Raw genomic sequence first — 19,344 nt, 5'->3', positions numbered from 1 at the left:
GGTTTTGTTAAGTTTATTTGTGTTTGTGTTTCTGATACATTTGATATACTAGAGTTGAGCACTGAAAATACATAAAATGTAAATATTTCAACATGTGAATGTGTCTCTTATTATCTCTTTTTAAAAGCCAATTTTCTATTTGTCATTGGTTTGGTAGTATAAATGGTGTATTCCTAGTGAGTTGTTAAGGGTTATTTTTTATTCATTTATAATGCATCTGGTAGTCTAACTGTTACAATAATAGGGTTAGCCTACAAGTTTATCAGTCCAGTATTTTACATGAATAGGGTGGTGGTGACTGCAGCAGCAGAGGTGACCTGGGATTGGAGTCAAACTCCCGGCCTGAATTATTGTCCCAGTCCGCCACTGTCGAGACGGGAATCGAACCCGGACCCTGGAGGTGCTAACCACTTAGTCATCGTGATGCCTTGCAAATTGGTAATATTTTGTGGTGACTGGGACAGATTATCTGCATTTACATTATTTCATATGGAAAAATTTGTTTCGCAATACGAAATTTCTCCTTGGAATACAATACTCCAGGTTCCTCTTACAGTCCAGAGACATGCAGATGAATTAATTGGCATTTCCAAAATGCCAATTAAAAAGACGCTATGCAGTGCAGTACTCAGGAAACAGAATTGGACGAGTCTTTCTCAAAGACTCTTTTACTTCGAGTCCGAGTTCCGTTGTCACGTGACTCCCATAGACGCTATGCTGTGCAATAGATTCAAAACAACAATAGGAAACAAACTCGGATAGGAAGATATAAGAGGTGAGCTACTCATTCTGTTTATTATAATATGTCCTGTAGTGTAATATTTTCATTCGTGAAACTAGAGCCAAAATTTATGTATGTAGACGAATTAGCGGTCTTTTTTTATTGAAAATGCAACATTTTATTTTATTTCTGATTAAAAGAACGAAATGAACTAAATGACTAAAAAAAATTAAAAGATTTAAAGAACCGAGTCACTCAAATGATCCAAACTTCGCATCACTTGATGTACCCCGCCACGTGCTCCATGCTTCTCGAGACGCTGTAGTGAACTGTTCAAATCTCGCGATATTTAAATCGAGACAGCATGGCGGCCCCCGAAGTTACCGCATGTTAGTGTAATGCTTTACGAAATTATTGTGTCGGTAAAATTAGGTATATATTTTATTGGTTCTGAAGACAGTTTGTGAATTTAAAGTCCATTTTTCGGTGAAACCAGGACTGACGAAGAGGCAGCGCGATGCAACACGACGACGTGCGTACCGCAATATGCTGTGTTTCTACTTAACGAGCTAGCTAGCTGAAGCTAAAGCTAGCTAACACGAGTTATATTCATATATTATTATTATTATTATACACGACATACTTTGTGTTGTTTGTTTGTTTCAGTGTTTAAGACATGGTGTGTGTGTGAGGAATAATTTCATATTTTTTCATATTTCTGTTTTTCCAGGTGATCTGGGACCTGATAGGAAACAAACTGTTTTGTTCTTATAAAGTGAAGTAAGTAAAGTAAACACAACTCTAATAATACAGAGTATAAATCTACCTGCTGTGGTGGAAGAGGAATAAACCACTGCATGTTGTCCTTTTACACTATAGTGTGTTATTTAGAGTATAGGTGTATATCATGTATAGTTATGGTATAGTATAATATATATTATTCAATACATATGGTGTATATACACTACATAAAATAATATACATATATACTATATTATTATAGTGTATAGTATAGTGTACCTACAGTATAGTATGTTATATATTGTGTGAATATAAGCCAAACTGTATATAACATACATACTATAACTATACATTATATGGTATAATATTGTTATAGTAATATTATAGTATATAATAAGGTTATGGAAGTATGTATTTCATGCACAGTGTAGTTATAGTATATTATATATAATATATTATATGTATAGTATTATACTATATATAATATACTATAACTACACTATATGTTATATCTATAGCAGTGGTGGCTCAGTAATTGGTTTCTCACCTGCCATGTGGAAGGCACGGGTTCGATTCCCACACAATGCTCAATCCCCAGCCACCTGATGCAGTACTGATACAATCTCGGTTAAAATGGGAGGGGTGCGTCAGGAAGGGCATCTGGAGTAAAACCATCCCCAGTTGTTCTGCAGATCAGATGTTCGTCAGAAAGACAAACAAAAAAAAACATTATGTATAGCATAGTTATAGTTTTTATAGTTGCAGTATATTTTATATATAGGATAAATATAGTGTATTATATCTGTAGTAGGGCTGGGCGATAAAACGATAACGATATGTATCGCGATAGACACATGATCGATATCAATAAAAAATGTGTTCGATAATTTTTATTCTTTGTCGGAAGAAAACAGAGGTCACGAAGCTAGTTTGGTTGCTGTCATGCGCACTCGCTCCGCGACCGGCACTTGGACCCTGGAGTAGTACGGTCGCAATTCAGGAAGTATAAAAGGAGACAAGATGGCGCTTCACATCACTCAGTCATTGAGTCTGCCCATGCCGTTCCCGACGCTTCGCCGGATCTTATGTGATTTTGGGTCCGATTCCTGATTGAATGTGTGTTGCTAAAATCCGGTGTTAGCTTATCCGCTTTATTTTGTCATTTCTCGCGGCAGCGCAACAGCCCGTTAATTCATGCCCATGCAGTAATGAGAAAGACAAACGAGTCAATGCATGTCATTCTTTTATTTTCTGCGTCGTCAGGCGATATTACAAACTTCCCGTTGGTAAAAACTACTAAAAGAAAACAGGTTCAGGCTCTATATTCCAGCTCATCTCACATTTCCGCGTTCACACACATTGGACTGCATTACCCACAAAGCATTGCCCGCACTGGACTACACTCCCGTAAACAGCTGACATAAAATCAACCTCTCTCCCGCAACAGCGGGTATAATTGTGTAAACTCTTGCTCTCGGCGTGAGAGAGTTCTTACAATAACTCGCGTGGTTATCCTGCCTGTTCGCGCTATTTCCATGTTTGGATTTACCGTCCACGCTACGAGGGCTAACTGCTAGTCTTCTGGTCCTCTTCCGGTTGCCCGTGACCGTTACATTAACAAAGGCACTAGCTCTCTGGTAACCTAGCAACGTAGGGAGTGATACACTAACGTCAGTCATGTAACAGTATCACGTTTGGTTGCGCCATGTCGTTGTCTCGTGCTGGTCTGCTGGATTCCTCTTCAAAAGCAGAAAATGCACTTATTTTATTACACTTTATTAAGCATTTCTTGCATTTCTTACATTTTCTTTCATTTTGCACCTTAAATGTTAAGAGATAATTAAGTGTTCATTGTGACTTTAAACTTATGTTTACATTTTAATTATTTTAGTTTTCCATGGTTATTGACATTTCTGTCTTAATAACCGAGGGTACTATGATCACAGGAAGGTTAAGTTTAAAATAAAAATGTTTAAATGTAATATATTTTTTAGGGCTGGGCGATATGGCTGAAAACTGTATCACGATATCAGTGTTTCATATCGATATCGATGATTATTGATATTTTTTATTACCTATTTAAAATAAATAAGGAGCAGGAGAAAAATACTCTAAAGTCAAAATGTTAACAATTATCACAACATTAACAATTATTTCTTAACATTTAAGGTGCAAAATGAAAGAAAATGTAAGAAATGCTTAATAAAGTGTAATAAAATAGTGCATTTTCTGCTTATGAAGAGGAATCCAGCAGACCAGCACGAGACAACACTATGGCGCAACCAAACATGATACTGTTACATGATTGGCGTTAGCGTATCACTCCCTACGTTGCTAGGTTACCAGAGAGCAAGTGCCTTTGTTAATGCAACTGTCACGGGTAGAGATGCTCCGATCAGCATTTTTGGGGCCGATCACCAAGATCACGATCTGCCGATTGCCGATCTAAGACTTAATTAACTAAAATACATAAATAAGTAATTAAATATTCACCTAAGACACGTCGTGTAAAAGAAATGTTGCATGCGCGTGCAGACAGTTGAGCGCGCACAGAATCGAGAAGCCGCGCATGCGCGGAGAACACGTTGAGCGAGCAGGGGAGATATTGCACGCGCATATAGGGCTTTGTCTGCTCTTGTAGCGTGGACGGTAAACCGAAACGTGGAAAAAGCGCGAACAGGCAGGATAACAACGAGAGAACTCTCTCGCACCGCGAGCAAGAGTTTACACAATTCCGCGTTCTAGCAACTCGCACTCAATCAGGAATTGGACCCAAAATTGTGAGTACTCACATAAGATCCGGCGAAGCGTCGGAAACGGCATGGGCAGACCGAGTGATGTGAAGCGCCATCTTGTCTCCTTTTATGCTTCCTGAATCGCGACCACCGTACTACTTCAGGGTCCTAGTGCCGGTCGCGGAGCAAGTGCGCATGACGGCAACCAAACTAGCTTTTTCCGACAAAGAATAAAAATTATCGAACGTTTTATCGAACACATTTTTTATTGATATCGATCACGTGTATCGCGATACATACCGTTATCGTTTTATCGCCCAGCCCTAATCGCGATAGAGTTTTCAGCCATATCGCCCAGCCCTAATCTGTAGTGTAGTTATAGTATATTTTATATACTGTAGTATAGCAGTGTGAGTGAACTTGTTGCCGGTTAAAGAGTTTGTTTACACTAAGTTGTACTTCTTTCTTTTTGTCACACAAATACACTCCCTGTTCGGTAATCGGAGAGTTAATCACAGATGAGAAATGGAAAAAGTAGATAAAAGGATAAACATTTGGGAAAACAGCCATTTTTGTGTGATGCTCTGACGCACGCATACAGATAGACCGATAGAATAGAAACTGGGTTTGGGTCCTCTAATGTATGGAACATAAAGATATTAAAAGAGCAAGTTTTAATCAATATTCAGACAAAACCTTTTTTTTAATTTATTTATATACCACTGCTCTTTACCTCTTTACTTTGCTCAGTTCTGATTACGAGCACAGTCTGGTGTCCAATCTGAAAATGATTCCTCATACTCTCAGAACCACTCTTTCACACGAATATCTAAAGAGAAAATTACCTGTATGTCAGCTGACTTTATTTTATTGCCACATAACGTTGCTGAGTCTGGACCTCCAGAACTGAAAAAATTTGTATGCCGATGTTCGAATTTGAGAAGGTTAAATAGCACTTACCAGCTCACGGTTAGACGGTGGGGATTGTTAGTAGGTTGGATCTCTGATGCTTTGTCTCGCTCTTCTTTACGGCGATTCCTCTTAAAATACTTTTGAAGATTCATATTTTCTGATTAAATGCGTAGTAAAACTAAACTTAGTGCTCGGGTTAGTCTGTCTTAATAGCCGAGTTACCCTGAAGAAACGTAGCTAGTCTTTTAGCTAACAACACAGCATAGTTGCTGCTTTCTTTTATAGAGTTAAAATCTGCGATCAAAATCAGGGAACAATTTAAACAAAAGAAATGACTGCACCTGGTGTTGCTTGCCGTATCAACTGTGTCACACCTCGTTCACTCGTCCAGCGAGTCACTCAGCCTGTTTGTGTTGGTGTTTCTCTACCGAACATGCGTACCCACATCACCACGCCCTTTCTATCCTTTTTAGATCAGTAGTTACCTCCCCTCAGTACACCCCTCTCGCAGTAGGAGAGTAAAACAGCACGGGAGCACAAGAGCGGGCAGCACTATTTTATAGTCACCCATGACTACGTGAACAGTCCACGAAGCAAGTTAGCTTCTCTACATCACCTTGAAAACGACTCAACTCCTGTAATTTTCAATGATGTATTTTTAATCTTGTATATTTTTAACTAAATCAAGCGACACACAACACTTTTTTTTGTTAATTTTAAGGTATAAAGTAAATACAATGCACAAGATAAAATCTCAGTCTCGACTCATGTATGACTAGCGGCATTGTGTATGCAGTGAGAGACTCGCCTGTATTGTCGTGTGTGAATCTACTTTGATTAAAAAAGTGCCACTTTACATAAGATAAGATAAATTTTTATTCATCCTGAGGGGAAGCTCAGACAAGAGCACAGACTACAAACATACACAAGTACTTGGATAAAACTTTCCCTAAAAAAAAAACTTTCTTGGAAAAAAAGAGAGGATAAAATAAGATAGCAGATACACAAATGTACAATTTATATGCGTTCCAAATCTCTGAAATTTTTTAAACTTTTATTTTTTAATATTGGTAATTTTTTGGGAGCCTGGAACGGATTATCTGCATTTACATCATTTTTAATAGCAAAACTTGTATCACTCGTATAACTTGTTAAAGAACTCCGCTGTATTGCTTTTAGGCCTTGTTCACACGGGCGTTAAAATTGAGCGTTTTTTTTTTTTGCGTTCATAGCGTCTGGTTAGCGCGGATCAAGCGCCGAGTGTTTTCTACACGTAGGAGTCAATGAGAGTGTTCACACAGGCTTTGGTGTCCAGTTTGTCCGGCTGCGCGTTTATACGGCATTTATAACGTATAAAAACGTTGCATGCAGGCTTTTCTTGGCGTTCAAAACCCAACGAACGCAAGGAAACCGCTTCTAGTTCGTTTTTTTTCGTGTTCATTTTATGCATCAGAGGACCGGATATATCCCATGATCCTACATGCTATACATAGGGAAGTGCGGAAAAGGGCAAAAAAAATAAAAAATTATTGTTGAAAAATTACGCGGAAATGTTCACATTTCTTCATAAACCACAAAAAAACTTCATTTAATCCGACGTTGTGCAGTCAGAGAGTGAACCCGGTGGCGGCGGGCTTTAATATCCAGTTCCCGACACACTGCCCCCACAGGTTAACACACAAACTACAATTTGGGCTGCAGGCTGACGTTAGACAGAGACAAACGAACGCCGGTGTAGAAGTCAATCGAGCGCCACTACAAAACGCAACGTAAATGTCTAGGACGTTCAGAGCACGTTCGTTTATCCAAAAACTTAACGCTCGTGTGAACAAGGCCTTATTTATAAATTTTTTATGTCTAAAAGTTTAAAGGGTATGAAACATCTTTAAATAAACGTCTCTAGGTTTGAGTATTTTATAAATATACACCGATCAGCTATAACATTACAACACAACACATACTTTTTTCTCCAGTGTACTAGCACCTATAAAATAAGCCATGACCATAAAAAAAATATTATAGATTAGTTTAGTGAAGCTGCATCTGCATTAGCTAAAAAAAAAAAAAAAGTGCTGTGTTTTAACAAGCTTGTAATCTGACTTCGAGGCCTAGAATCTTAACACCTCACCACATCTTTTCCTCCCCAGAACGAAGACGAAGAATTTCTGCCGCAATGAGTACAACATCACGGGTCTGTGCAGCCGGCAGGCGTGTCCCCTGGCCAACAGTCAGTACGCCACCGTCAGGGAGGAGAAAGGTACGCGGGTTTTGGGTTTTACCGAAATATTATTTTACACAGGTGTCGCTGTAGGATTGATTGTATAAGCGTTCTTTTCACTAATGCACTCGTGTTGTCTCTGACCGTGGTGTTTTTTCCAGGTCGGTGTTTCCTCTACATGAAGGTGATCGAGAGAGCAGCTTTTCCAGCACGGATGTGGGAGAAGGTGGGTCGTGATGAATCGCTTATTATTTCCGATCATTAAAAGAAATAAGGCATTATTTTTATTATTATTATTATTACTGGGAACTGTGACTTTTTGATGCCTTTATTTATCAGAAATTTCGACACAAGTCCCGGTTTAATAATAATAATAATAATAATAATAATGAAAGAGAAGGTTTTTAAACTTGCTCTTACCTTTTCGGACACAGCTTATACTCAGATGTTATACCTGTGATTGTTTGTTGTCCCCGTGTCCAGGTGAGACTGAATCAGAATTACGAGAAAGCCCTGCAGGAGATCGACGAGAACCTGATCTACTGGCCGCGCTTCATCCGTCACAAGTGCAAACAGCGCTTCACCAAAATCACACAGTATCTCATCCGCATCCGCAAGCTCACGCTAAAGAGACAGTGAGTACAGTGGCGAGTCCAGATCGGCGATTTCAGCCAGATAATCACATCACCTCATTATTATCATTGTTTCGTTTTAGTAACACAGCGGTTTGATTTTCGTTCACAGGAGGAAACTTGTTCCGCTTAGTAGGAAGGTAGAGAGGAGGGAAAGAATAAGAGAGGTGAGTAAGAAGGAAGTGACGTCACCAGACACGTGGTTCATTCAAATCTCAAACAGATTTACATGCCACCATGCCCAGTCGATTATTTCCCTAACAAAATCTCCTTGATATAAGTTTTAAAATCTGACGTTGCCGTTTAATCGTTAATTTTTGTATTTACTGACACATTTATTTTAATTTCTCAATTAAAGGAAAAAGCCCTGGTCGCTGCTCAGGTGGAGAACGCCATCGAGAAAGAGCTGCTGGAGAGGTTAAAACAGGGCACGGTGAGGATCATGTCTCGTTACTGCACCATGCACACCACATCCAGAGCCAGATATATATTATAATTATTTTATTTAGTTATTTTTTAATCCAATATATTTATTACATTTTTTATAAAGAAATAAAACAGCTCAGCTCATACATGTCCACAGGAGTGTAACACATCAAGGAAATGTGGATAGACAGATGGATATACAAACAAACAAACAAAAACAATAATAATAATCCTACCCTGGATTAGGAAGCTCCTGTAATAGACAACACGGAGCCAATTAATTTAAACGATTTCAGATCTTGTTTAAAGTGTTTATATAAAAATGAGTCATATACAGTATTGGTGCTGATTAAATATTTTTTTATGTTATACATATAATGCAGAAAACGTGTGTGACCAAAGAATCTACTTCTCACGTTTATGCAACATGGAAGTGACCGATCTTTGTTTCCTAAAAATTCAAGTTGCTAACTTTAGGCATTTTGGAGAGATGAATTTATATGAGCCCCAAAATGCAAATTTTCAGTGTCACTGGCTCGCTTTAAACAATAATCATTTAAAATATTCATTTTTCTTTGAGTATTGATACCAAAACTGGTGTAAGCTTCTAAAAGCATATGTATGACCTGTAAAAAATAGTTTATTGTTAAAAAGATTAAAAAAAAAAAAAAATCTGTAGTGTCCGTAACCATGTCAAGTTCATCTTACAATTTAGAATTTTAGAATAATACACTTTTTCAGGTTAATGTCTTTTGATGTGAAAATTAAATTGGCCAAGTTTCATGTGAATGACCGTTAAGACCGTTGAAAGATTTAAATTTGACAAATAACGGACACGACATCCAGATCCAGAGCGTTTTTTTTTTTTGTTTTTTTTTTTGTAACATTTTAATATCGTTGCTCTTAACAACGATTTCAGTACGGAGACATCTACAACTTCCCCATCCACGCCTTCGATAAAGCTCTGGAGAAACAGGACGCTGATAGCGAGACCGAAGAGGAGGAGGAGGAAGAGGAAGAGGAGGAGGAAGAGGAGGATGAGGTGAGCACTAGTGGTTATAGAGTTAAGTGATGATGCGATAAATCCTTCCATTCCATTAATGAGATTAAATGGGACGCGTGTCAATCATTCTGCACGCTAATGACGCGCATGGTTTACGCGGCGGTGTGCTAATCCTGTGTGCAGGAGGCGGGGAAGAGAGAATTTGTCGCAGACGACGAGTTTGAGGAAAGTGACATCAGTGATTTTGAGGTAAGTTTGAAATCAGTTCTTTTTATTATTGTTATTTTTATTGATCACTGGACATTAAAGGAATTGTACATTCTCTTACACACACGCACAGGATATGGACAACTTAAAGGCCAGCGATGATGAGGAAGATGGTTCGGGTGAGGAGGAGTTGGATGAGAAAATGGAGGAGGAAGTCGAGGAAGAGAAACAGTCCAGAGCCAAGTCGAAAGGAAAGACTCCGCTCAAAGGACCAGCGAGGAAGAAACGAGCGTATGTGGAGATCGAGTACGAGCAAGAGACGGAACCGGCGGCCAAGAGCAAGGCCTCGTAGAGTCGAGACTGCACACACACACACACACACACACTTCCAACAATGGACAGTTCAATCTCTCCACTCTAATAAGCGAAGCAAAGTGACTTTGTACTTGTGTGTGGAGCTTATCTAAAAACAATTAAGATAAGATATTTCATATAAAACATTTTTACCCAAAACCTGCATTTGTGTCTTTTAGTGTGGTGTAGTGGGTGAGGGAAATTAAAATCTATTGCGATCTTGTGTGTTTCTGAACAAAGTTAAGTGTTTTCAGATTTTTTTTTTTTGGTGTAAACACAAGATATATATATTTTTTTTTTGGAGGGGGGGGCTCTTAAACCAGAAAACAAATAGGATGTAAAAACCCTGAAGTTAATTTGGTTTTACAGAACTTGAAATATCCATAAAGATTTATTCATGCTAAATCAGGTGATTTACCTCTTTCACATCACGTCTCTTCTTAAATCACAGACTACGTTCTTGTCTCTCTTCTTTTCAACTGTTTTTCCAACTCATTATAATGGCACCAGTGTGGTGTAGTAGTGTAGTGATATCGCATAGAGCTGCCGTCCTTGTGACCTGGGTTTGTGTTTGGGGAGCGAGGGATACCTTAGCGCTTAAGGTTAGGTGGACTAGTGATAAGGTTCCAGGTTCAAATCCGCAGCAGCACCAGGTTCCTACTGTCATGCCCTTGAGCAAAGGCCCTTAACCCTCACCTGCTCAGATGTACAGTTGTGTTCAAAATAATAGCAGTGTGTTGAAAATAGGGAGTAAAGCTCCATATCCATATAATAACTTTTAATTTAAATCACACAAATGCATTGGACTCCCTGCACAGTCTATTCTGAATCACAACATGAAGAAAAATGTGCTAAATTGATTTAGTTTACAAAAAGTGAAGAAAAACAAATAGTCTGTTCAAAAAAGTAGCAGTGTCATCATTTATTTTTATAATGATGAATTTACTGTTTAAACAAAAATGCTTGAAGTTTAATCTTTCTTGTGCATCTCTGAACTAATATTTAGTTGTATAACCATGCTTTCTGAGAACTGCTTCACTTTATTTCTTGCTTTCATCAGTCCACAAAATATTGCACCATTTCTCTTTAGGCCAGTCAATGGTTCTTTGGCGAACTGTAACCTCTCTTCAGCATTTGTCTTTTTTTTTTTTTTTCAACAATGTGACTTTGCGGGGGGGCTTCTTGCTGATAGCTTTCTGGTTTTGGTCTTTACTTTAAAGCATTTGATATCATTTTCTGCACTTCTTTGTATGTTTTTGTCCATCTTTAATCAACTTTTGAATCAAAGTACGCTGTTCTTCTGAGAGTTATGCACAGGACAAACTTTTCTGCATTTATCCTTGAATTTTTCTATTCTTGAATTTGTGTGACAACTGTTTTTTACAGAATAATTGACCTCTCTAATTAAACTCCACGCTGCTATTATTTTAAATACGCCCTATTTCAATTAATAATTAAATTACACAGAATCAGGTGCATCCAATCATGACTGTTGGGTCTGTTGTTTTCTATTACTCCACTACACCTACAAAGTATTTATGAAGACTAAATTCTGGTAGTATAACAATTTCTATTTTTAAACACTAAAATTAGGCAGTTATACAGTAGATTGATTGTGATTCTTGGAGCTAAAAAAACTTTTCAACTTTTACACTTATGAGCAGTTTGTTTTTTTATAATTTTACTGAAAAGATCAGAAAAAAGGAACTGGATGCTTTAATCAGATTTATTTATACATATAATAAAACTGTAAAATGGGTGTGTCTGTATAAATAATTTGGGGGGACATAAGATGAGTAATGGAGCACAGCATCACGTAAAAACTACTGAACAAATTTTTATGGGTTTCTCACGGGTCTATTTGGACGATCTTGAGGTAACGTAGGCTTTGTTTCATCGCAATCGGCCCACAGGAAGAGAAGATATACTACTCTCTCTCTCTCACTGTCTATACAGTGTTGTCCTGTATTCAGGGTCGCGGGGGCCTGAAGCTTATCCCAGGAGGCTTAGGGCATGAGGCAGGGTACACCCTGGACAGGGTGCCACTCCATCACAGGGCAAACACACATATATATACACACACTACAGGCAATTTGGGAACGCTAATTAGCTTAACCTGCTTATCTTTGGACTGTGGAAGGAAACCGGAGTACCCGGAGGAAACCCACCAAGCACGGGAAGAACATGCAAACTCCATGCAGAGACGGAAATCGAACCCGGACGCTGGAGATGCAAGGCGACAATGCTAACCGTTACACCACCGTGCCGACCAAGATATACTACTTTGAAATTTAAATAGAAAATGCCGTTATCATAAACGGTAAATCATTAGTTCATCTCAAAATACAACAGATGGCGCTGTACATTTTTAAAAACGCGCTTATGAGTGTGCAATTAAATTCCATGCTAATGAAGTCGCGGGCACATCTAGTGTAAAAATATAAGACAAGAGAGACTTTTTGTTTTAACTGTAGGCTTGATTTGACTATATACTTAAAAAAACACTTATTTTAAAAACAAAAAGTTATCAGTTAGCTATCAGCTGTTATTCAAGAGTTTGGTGTCGGATTCAGACAAAAACATACTTTTAACGTAGAAAATGTGTAAAGTAACGTTTAAGTGTGTGCGTAAGGATCCTGCAGGTGGGATACAAAGAGGTCACTTTTAACATCAATAAAATGTTTTTAATTTTCATTTTGTAATCAGTGTGAAAAGTTACATAAAACATTTCTGTTTAAATATTTACATTTGGAAAGTAAAACAACAACAACAAAGCCATGGAGTTAATCAGTGATTAAAGGAGAAGATTTTCACATTTCATGCTGTGATGCAGCCTTGTGTAATTTGGGAACGTCTGCTGTAGAGATGAAGAGAAGAACATGAGACGGAGCTCTTTGTGTCCCGTGTCCATGTTACAGCACATCCACTACTTTTTACAGACTCTCCAATGTTCATCTTCAAAATCTGTTCAATTTATTCAGCTGCCTATAAAAACATACCTGATGTATTTAAGATTAATAATAATAATATTCTTCATATTAATAAAAATAAATAAAACATTAGATGACCCTGACTGGTTTAGATCTTTATGACGAGTCGGCTCGATCATCTGCAGTGACGCTCATGAAGCTTAGCTCACACACTCCGCATGCGTGATCTCCTGTATGTACTTTAACACTCGCTCACACACACAGCTGCTGTCCACCTCCTTCAGCTCCACCTGCAGAAAGAAACAAGAGGCAGCACTAAGATCATTAGAGTCACAATCACACACACACATTTTTATGGTTTTATCATTTTTGTGATGCTGTAGTCAGAAGACTTACTTTAAAACCTATTATTACAAAAAGCAAAACACTTCAAGGAAGAAATATTGAAAAGAAAATATTTTCTCATCATGCTTTACAGGAGATTTTATGCCAAACTTCTTCATTCCTGTCATTGAAGCGTTTTAGGTTTATGTATTCATAGATGTATTTCACATATATACATGCATGTCACACATACTGTATATATAATAATGGCCTGATTGATTTTAAATTCCATTATACAGTAAAACTGCACGCTTAATTTTGTGTTCGTTAGTTACGACGTGGTCAAACTTATGCTCTCTGTCCCCCTGGTGGGCCGTGAAGGTACTGCAGGTGGATCACGAGGAGCGGTGTGCAATCAATAACTTAAATCTTTTTAATTCAACATATCAGAGTTTAGTTTTAAAAATACCATAAGGTGAGTTAAAATGATCCACACTCGTGGCTGTAGAATCTTTTTTAATTAATTTTAATCACAAAAGACAAGATTTTTTTTTAACATAACCTCTTCGCATTTTAATACACTTTGTCCATCAGTCAACAAGCTTTCGTAATCTGTTATTGAAAAATGTTTTATGGTGTCTTAAGCTCTTCATCAAACATGAATCTTCATCCTTAAACGTCTGCTTTCAGGGGACCGAACAGGTGAAAGTCTGATGGAGCGAGATCAGGACTATAGGGAGGCGCTTTAACACCTTAAAACCAGGTGTAACGGTGTGTGCAGAAGTGTGCGGACTTGCGTTGTCATGTGAGATCACGACACCCTTGGATATTAGTCCTTTGTGTCTTAAGTTTAGTCTTCATCTCTTCAATAAGCGTCTCACTGTAACCAGCACTGTTGATTGTCGAACCTTTTACCTGATGATGTTCCAATACTTTTGGCCCTTGAGAATCTGTAAGCGTTGATGAGTTTTCCAGCTGATGGTTGACTTTTGAACTTTTTCTCGGTCGGTGATTGAGGATGTTTCCGTCCATACTCTACCGTTTACTCTCGGGCTCATAGTGATGAATCTGTGTCTCATTACCGGTAACGATTCTCTTTATGAAACTTTTACCTTCCTCAGAGTATCAGTCCAAATTTTGTTTGCAGATATCCAAACACTTCTGTTTATGGTTTTCCGTGAGTTGTATTAGCACCAGATGTACACACCCTCAGACCACAAGAGCGAATAACTGCACGCTGCTCCTCTTTCAGCCAAATCACCGACGGGGCATCAGGTTTTTGCTTGAGCCACAGTTACAAATAAACTAATGTAACACATTCACATCTGTACAGCAGTGACGGGGAGACAGTAGCCTCGGAATCTTTCATTTTAAAAAAAGGAATAAAAACCAATAAAATCAAGTAATGGAATTTAAATAATATGTATTCATAGAAAATACAGAGTTTGTGTGTGCTGGATTTAAAATCCAAATCTATGAAATGAGAAATTGTTCTCTTTTGTTTAGGGTACGTTTTTATAATAAACGTTTCTATAATAAAAGTTTTATCACATCACAGTTTTGTATATCTGCAAAATATTTGTAAATGTATTCATGTTGACATCATTGATATTTCTCCTCAGTAAATCTCCCTGATTAATAAACTCACTTTGGAATCACACTCTTGCCCCTAACCTTTAACAGGAGGCGGGACTTCACGGCTCTGAGCCACGCCCCTCGGTACGTACCGTCAGCCTGCCATGCGAGCAGCGGTCCAGCAGCAGCAGGCAGAGTGACGCTCGGCTCATCAGCGTCTCAGTGAGCTCAGGAGACAGAGAGTCTGCGGAGACGTCCACGAGGAACCTGAGCAAGCTTCTTGCCAGGACAGACAGCCTGCACTCCATCCTACACACACACACACGTATTTCCAAACAAAAAAACAAAGAAAAAAAATTTAAATTTATCAATAAATAACATTACTGAAGAATATTTGCATGCCTTTAAACAAAGCAGCATATTACATGACAGGAAACAAAAACAAACAAATAATCCTAATTCAGACTTCTGGGTTTTGCATGAAATTGGGTGACAGTTACCAGAAGAACTAAACTCGTATTCCCCAGCACACTCAGTAAAACCTACCAGCTGTTTTACCTTCACTTCTGTGCAAATGTCTTGGGAACACACACACAAAAAAAAAACACGCCATAAGAAAAGATGTCTTTAAAAACATTTCTACATAAAAGAAAGTTCTATAAACATCAATAAAGGAGAGATAAAATAAACAGTCAATATTTAGTGTGAAAACCTTTTGCTTGATAATAATCAGTAGTGTTAGATACAGATGTGTGCAGCTTTATAAGTAAAACAGCTGGTAGGTTTTACTGAATGTGCTGGAGAAACGTCAGAGTTCTTCTGGTAACTTTGTCACGCTTGTTCCTTTCTATTTTTATCCAAAACCCTAAATTAGGTTTTGTTTGTTTCCTGTCATGTAATATGTTGCTTTCTTTACAGGCATGCAAATATTATTTTGTGATGTTATTTCTGTATTAATTTATTTTTAAGTAGATATGTTGATGATAAACCTGCTGTATATAACAACATTTGTACTACAGATATTACAGTGTCTAAGACGTTTGCACAGTACTTTAATTCTTCATGTAGATGTTTATTAGAGTCTAAGATTACTCATACAAGTACAACTTTGCTTTCATGTTTTTCCAGAGAATGCATTTAGATTTTTAGTTACGAGTACAAAGTGTTGCATTGTTACAAAACTTGAACGTCCATCTAGCTACTCTATTGTATTTAATTTACAAAAAATTGTCCTTCTAGTGAAGATGATTTGGGACTCTGTTATATCATTTTAATTCTGCTGTGCGGTTCTATTTGTTTACACTGTAAGCAGGTTTTGCCTAATATTTTTTTAGGGTAAGTACCTGGGCCAGGCCACTTGTATTGTCCGCTTTAAAACCTCCAGCATGCTGAGCCTGGTTTTCTCTTCCGGACCATCAGAAACCTCCAGATATCCCACAATTACCCTCTCCAGCCTCTTTAGATGCCGAGCAATGCCTATACCCATCCTGTAAGATCAAACCCAGCTTAGGACAAAACACTACATTTTATTTTAAGACACCAAAACATTTATAAACTCGGACTTGAGACTCACTTTTCGACGAACAGCAGGAGGTTGCTGGCGTAGATCTGGCGAAGCGCGAGCTTGTGCTCCATTTCCATGTGGGTTAAAATGAGGCGGAGAACGCTGTCAAATCGGTTAGGAGTGCGGGGTAATCCTGTGTGGCTCAGAGGCTTCTCAAGGACTGAAAGTAAATCTATAAGACATGGCAGAACCACCTGCAACAACATCACCACACACACAAAGACAAAAAAAAAAAAAAAGTTAAGCTTTTACACGGAATACTTCAAGGTCCAGTACTAGGACCGATTCATATCATAAAGTATCATTAAATTAACTGTAATTAAAATTTCACAGACTTACAGTATATGTGGAAAATAATGAATTTTAGCTACATGTCAAATTGTTAATAATAACCTACAGTATATTTTAAACTTGCCTGAAATGATTTCATACAAATTGCAAACACACTGCTATGTGTGACACTAGGAGGCGCTAAACACTCACGGGTGTCTTTTCGGATACGTTTTGTCTTTTCATTCAAACACCAAACAGCAACAAGGCATTGTGTTTACGCCAAAACAAGGAAAAATGTTTCAAGTGTTAAGGATAAAACTCAGAATGTAGCACAGATAACATTTTATCACACTGTTCTTCACCATTACTCACAAGTTCTTCACCATTACTCACACCATTACTGTCTGGTGTGACACACTCATAATGTGTGTCACACCAGAATACACCAGTACCTGTATGAGCGGTGCCTCAGACGTGTACAGGTGATTGTAGAGGGCGTCATAGAGCACCTGCGCTCGGTTAAACTGCCTCAAATCGGCAGCAGGCTGCACGCAATGACAAACAAATACACACATATATATATTCAAATTGTTCTAAATATGATAAATGTGAGACTTATATTATTTATATTTTATATAAATTAACTTTTATCTTATCTGACCACGTGAAGGACGATGTGATGAAGGCAGTGGACTCCGAGCACTTTGTTCTCTATCCGGTAGTCGTCTGATATGAGCAGAGACGCAGGAAAGACCTTGTCCAGGTAGTCAGTTAAATAGGGACGCCCGACGTGCACCAGCACCCAGGAGAAGACATGTTTTGACGCTTCGTTTCGCTTCCAGGTTTCCCTGATGAGAAATAAATAATCAGAAATCGCTATTTGGCACAGACCGGAGCTGAGATTCGAACTGTTGACCCTAATGGTGTGAAATGCATGTGCTTACGACTAAGCCACTATGCCGTCTATTTTGTGAAACTGTTATCAGCCAAAACATGGAATCAGTGCTAAAAAAAAAAAAAAGTGTCTGACCTAGGGGAAAAAAAGTGATAAAAACTGAAATTCCACCATTAACACCATTTTTCATAATACTTTATGCTTGTTATGTCCCCACCCATGCTTCGTTTTTTTGGGGTTTCTTTTGTAAATATGCATACACATTTATATTTTTATCAGGTAAAAAGAAACACATTTGTTAAATACATTTTCTTGCCCTTTTATGTGTCAGTTACTTTTTTTAATTCAAATCTTTCAACGGTCTTAACTGTCACTCAGGTGAAACTCGGCTTAGACGTTAGATTTTGCATGAAAAGACATAAACCTGAAAGAGTGTATTATTCTACAATACAAAATTGTTAAGAAATTTGACATGGTTACAGACACTACAGATTTCTTTTGCTTTTTACGCCTATCTAAAACCAATTTGAGCAACAATTTTTACAGGTTCTACAGCTTCTAGAAGACCAATTTAGGTATCGATACCCATAAAGAAATATGAATAATGAGTATTTTAAATGATTATTGTTTGAAGTGAGACAGTATAAACGCTAGAAACGCTGATTTTTGGGGCACATATCAAATCATCTCCGCAAAACAGCAAGTTGCAACTTTTAAAGAAGCAAAATTGGTCACTTCCATGTTGCGTAAAAGTAGCTTCCTCCTCACATTTCTGTATTATATGTAAAACATTTTTAAGAATTAATAAAATCTGCACCAGTCCTGTGTTTTTTTTCCCTGTGATGATCAACAGGAGAGTGTTTATGATTACAGCAGCAGCAGCAGTTAGGCACAAATCGACAGCGTCCCCATGCTCACTTTGTCATGTCAGGCTGCAGCGTGTCCAGGATGGATCCCAGGATCCCAGGATCCCCACCACCACCTCCACACAGCAGATCCTGCAGTGATCCTCTCCCACTGGCTGAGACTGTGACCTCCAGGAGCTCGGCTCCACACTCCCTGGAGGACGGATCGGTCCACGGCTGCTCCTGCAGGTGTGTGATGGAGAAGACACACAGGACGGGACTGACGGTGCGAATCAGAGCCCTCGCCCCTGGATCCCCAGTCCTCACCGCCTCCCCGAGCCGAGCGGTCAGAGCCAGGAGAGCGCCCCCTACCGCCAGGGCTTTCCCTGGGATCTGCTCATAGCTGGACGCCGGTAAAGTCCCGCTGTCCGAGTCACACAGGGGCAGGGCGGCGTGTCTGGTGCAGGAGATCACCAGGTGTGTGTAAGCGCTCCGTAAGTCCGCGCTGAACTCGGGGAAGAGCCGCGACACGGGGCTGATCCTGAACAGCTCGGCTGCGCGCGCCAGGATCCCCGGCGTGTCCGGATCTCTCTCCTCCAAGCGCTCACGGACTTCGCGAATAACACCTTCAGTTCCAGACTCAATACTCAGGTCACTAAGAAGGCGTTCTAAAGACATCTCTGTAGTAGTTTTGTTAGTTTATTATTATTGTATTTAAATGATTGTACAGTTGTTTAATTTAGCGAACAGCCATCTTTTATTTTGCTCTCAAACGCAGTCGCAGGATATTGACGTCACTGTTCTGGGCTTTCTCTAGAAATCCCGCCTTCAGCACGTAAACGGCTCACAATGCGTGCTCTGATTGGATACTTCGTTGGCGGGATAAAATATCCCCCAATGACAGCCGAGGGGCAGGCCTAGTAGGGACCGTTTGTAATTGTGTTATATACTAATACTAAATATGGAACACTTTGAAATACAAAACATCT

General features: G+C 38.7%; 2 protein-coding genes across 3 annotated transcripts; one reads left to right on the top strand and one right to left on the bottom strand.

The window, feature by feature from the left end:
• The first annotated feature begins 1,059 nt into the window (after positions 1-1,059).
• mak16 (MAK16 homolog (S. cerevisiae)) lies at positions 1,060-10,108 on the top strand. The gene is made up of 10 exons (XM_053504372.1): positions 1,060-1,253; positions 1,452-1,501; positions 7,257-7,366; positions 7,489-7,553; positions 7,811-7,962; positions 8,072-8,126; positions 8,318-8,392; positions 9,305-9,427; positions 9,572-9,637; positions 9,729-10,108. Exons 1-10 carry the CDS (start codon positions 1,239-1,241, stop codon positions 9,945-9,947), a joined length of 930 nt encoding a protein of 309 aa, XP_053360347.1. The 5' UTR covers positions 1,060-1,238; the 3' UTR covers positions 9,948-10,108.
• Positions 10,109-12,628: 2,520 nt separating this feature from the next.
• tti2 (TELO2 interacting protein 2) lies at positions 12,629-19,123 on the bottom strand. Of its 2 annotated transcripts, XR_008361086.1 has the most exons (8): positions 18,429-19,123; positions 17,277-17,463; positions 17,068-17,160; positions 16,352-16,536; positions 16,122-16,265; positions 14,931-15,087; positions 13,024-13,169; positions 12,629-12,934 (listed from the first exon to the last, which is right to left on the bottom strand). XR_008361086.1 is itself a non-coding variant. In XM_053503419.1 (7 exons), the coding sequence occupies exons 1-7, from the start codon at positions 19,031-19,033 to the stop codon at positions 13,080-13,082; spliced, it is 1,461 nt and encodes a 486-aa protein (XP_053359394.1). In that variant the 5' UTR covers positions 19,034-19,123; the 3' UTR covers positions 12,629-13,079. The 2 variants fall into 2 exon arrangements, 1 of the variants encoding a protein (XP_053359394.1); XM_053503419.1 differs by having other exon boundaries at positions 12,629-13,169.
• Between the last annotated feature and the right edge of the window lie 221 nt (positions 19,124-19,344).

This window comes from Clarias gariepinus, chromosome 9, assembly GCF_024256425.1.
Source record: "Clarias gariepinus isolate MV-2021 ecotype Netherlands chromosome 9, CGAR_prim_01v2, whole genome shotgun sequence".
NCBI classification, from domain to species: Eukaryota; Metazoa; Chordata; class Actinopteri; order Siluriformes; family Clariidae; genus Clarias; species Clarias gariepinus.
The sequence above is the reverse complement of the archived record's forward strand: the minus strand, read 5'-3'. Positions and strand labels throughout refer to the sequence as shown.

Coding starts and splice junctions, on each gene's coding strand:
- mak16 (XM_053504372.1), top strand. Junction 7,367..7,488: donor CACCGTCAGGGAGGAGAAAG/GTACGCGGGTTT, acceptor TGTTTTTTCCAG/GTCGGTGTTTCCTCTACATG. Junction 8,393..9,304: donor AGAGGTTAAAACAGGGCACG/GTGAGGATCATG, acceptor CAACGATTTCAG/TACGGAGACATCTACAACTT.
- tti2 (XM_053503419.1), bottom strand. CDS start 19,033: ATGTCTTTAGAACGCCTTCTTAGTGACCTGAGTATTGAGTCTGGAACT. Junction 17,161..17,276: donor ATCACATCGTCCTTCACGTG/GTCAGATAAGAT, acceptor CATTGCGTGCAG/CCTGCTGCCGATTTGAGGCA. Junction 13,170..14,930: donor GCTCGCATGGCAGGCTGACG/GTACGTACCGAG, acceptor TTCTTTCTGCAG/GTGGAGCTGAAGGAGGTGGA.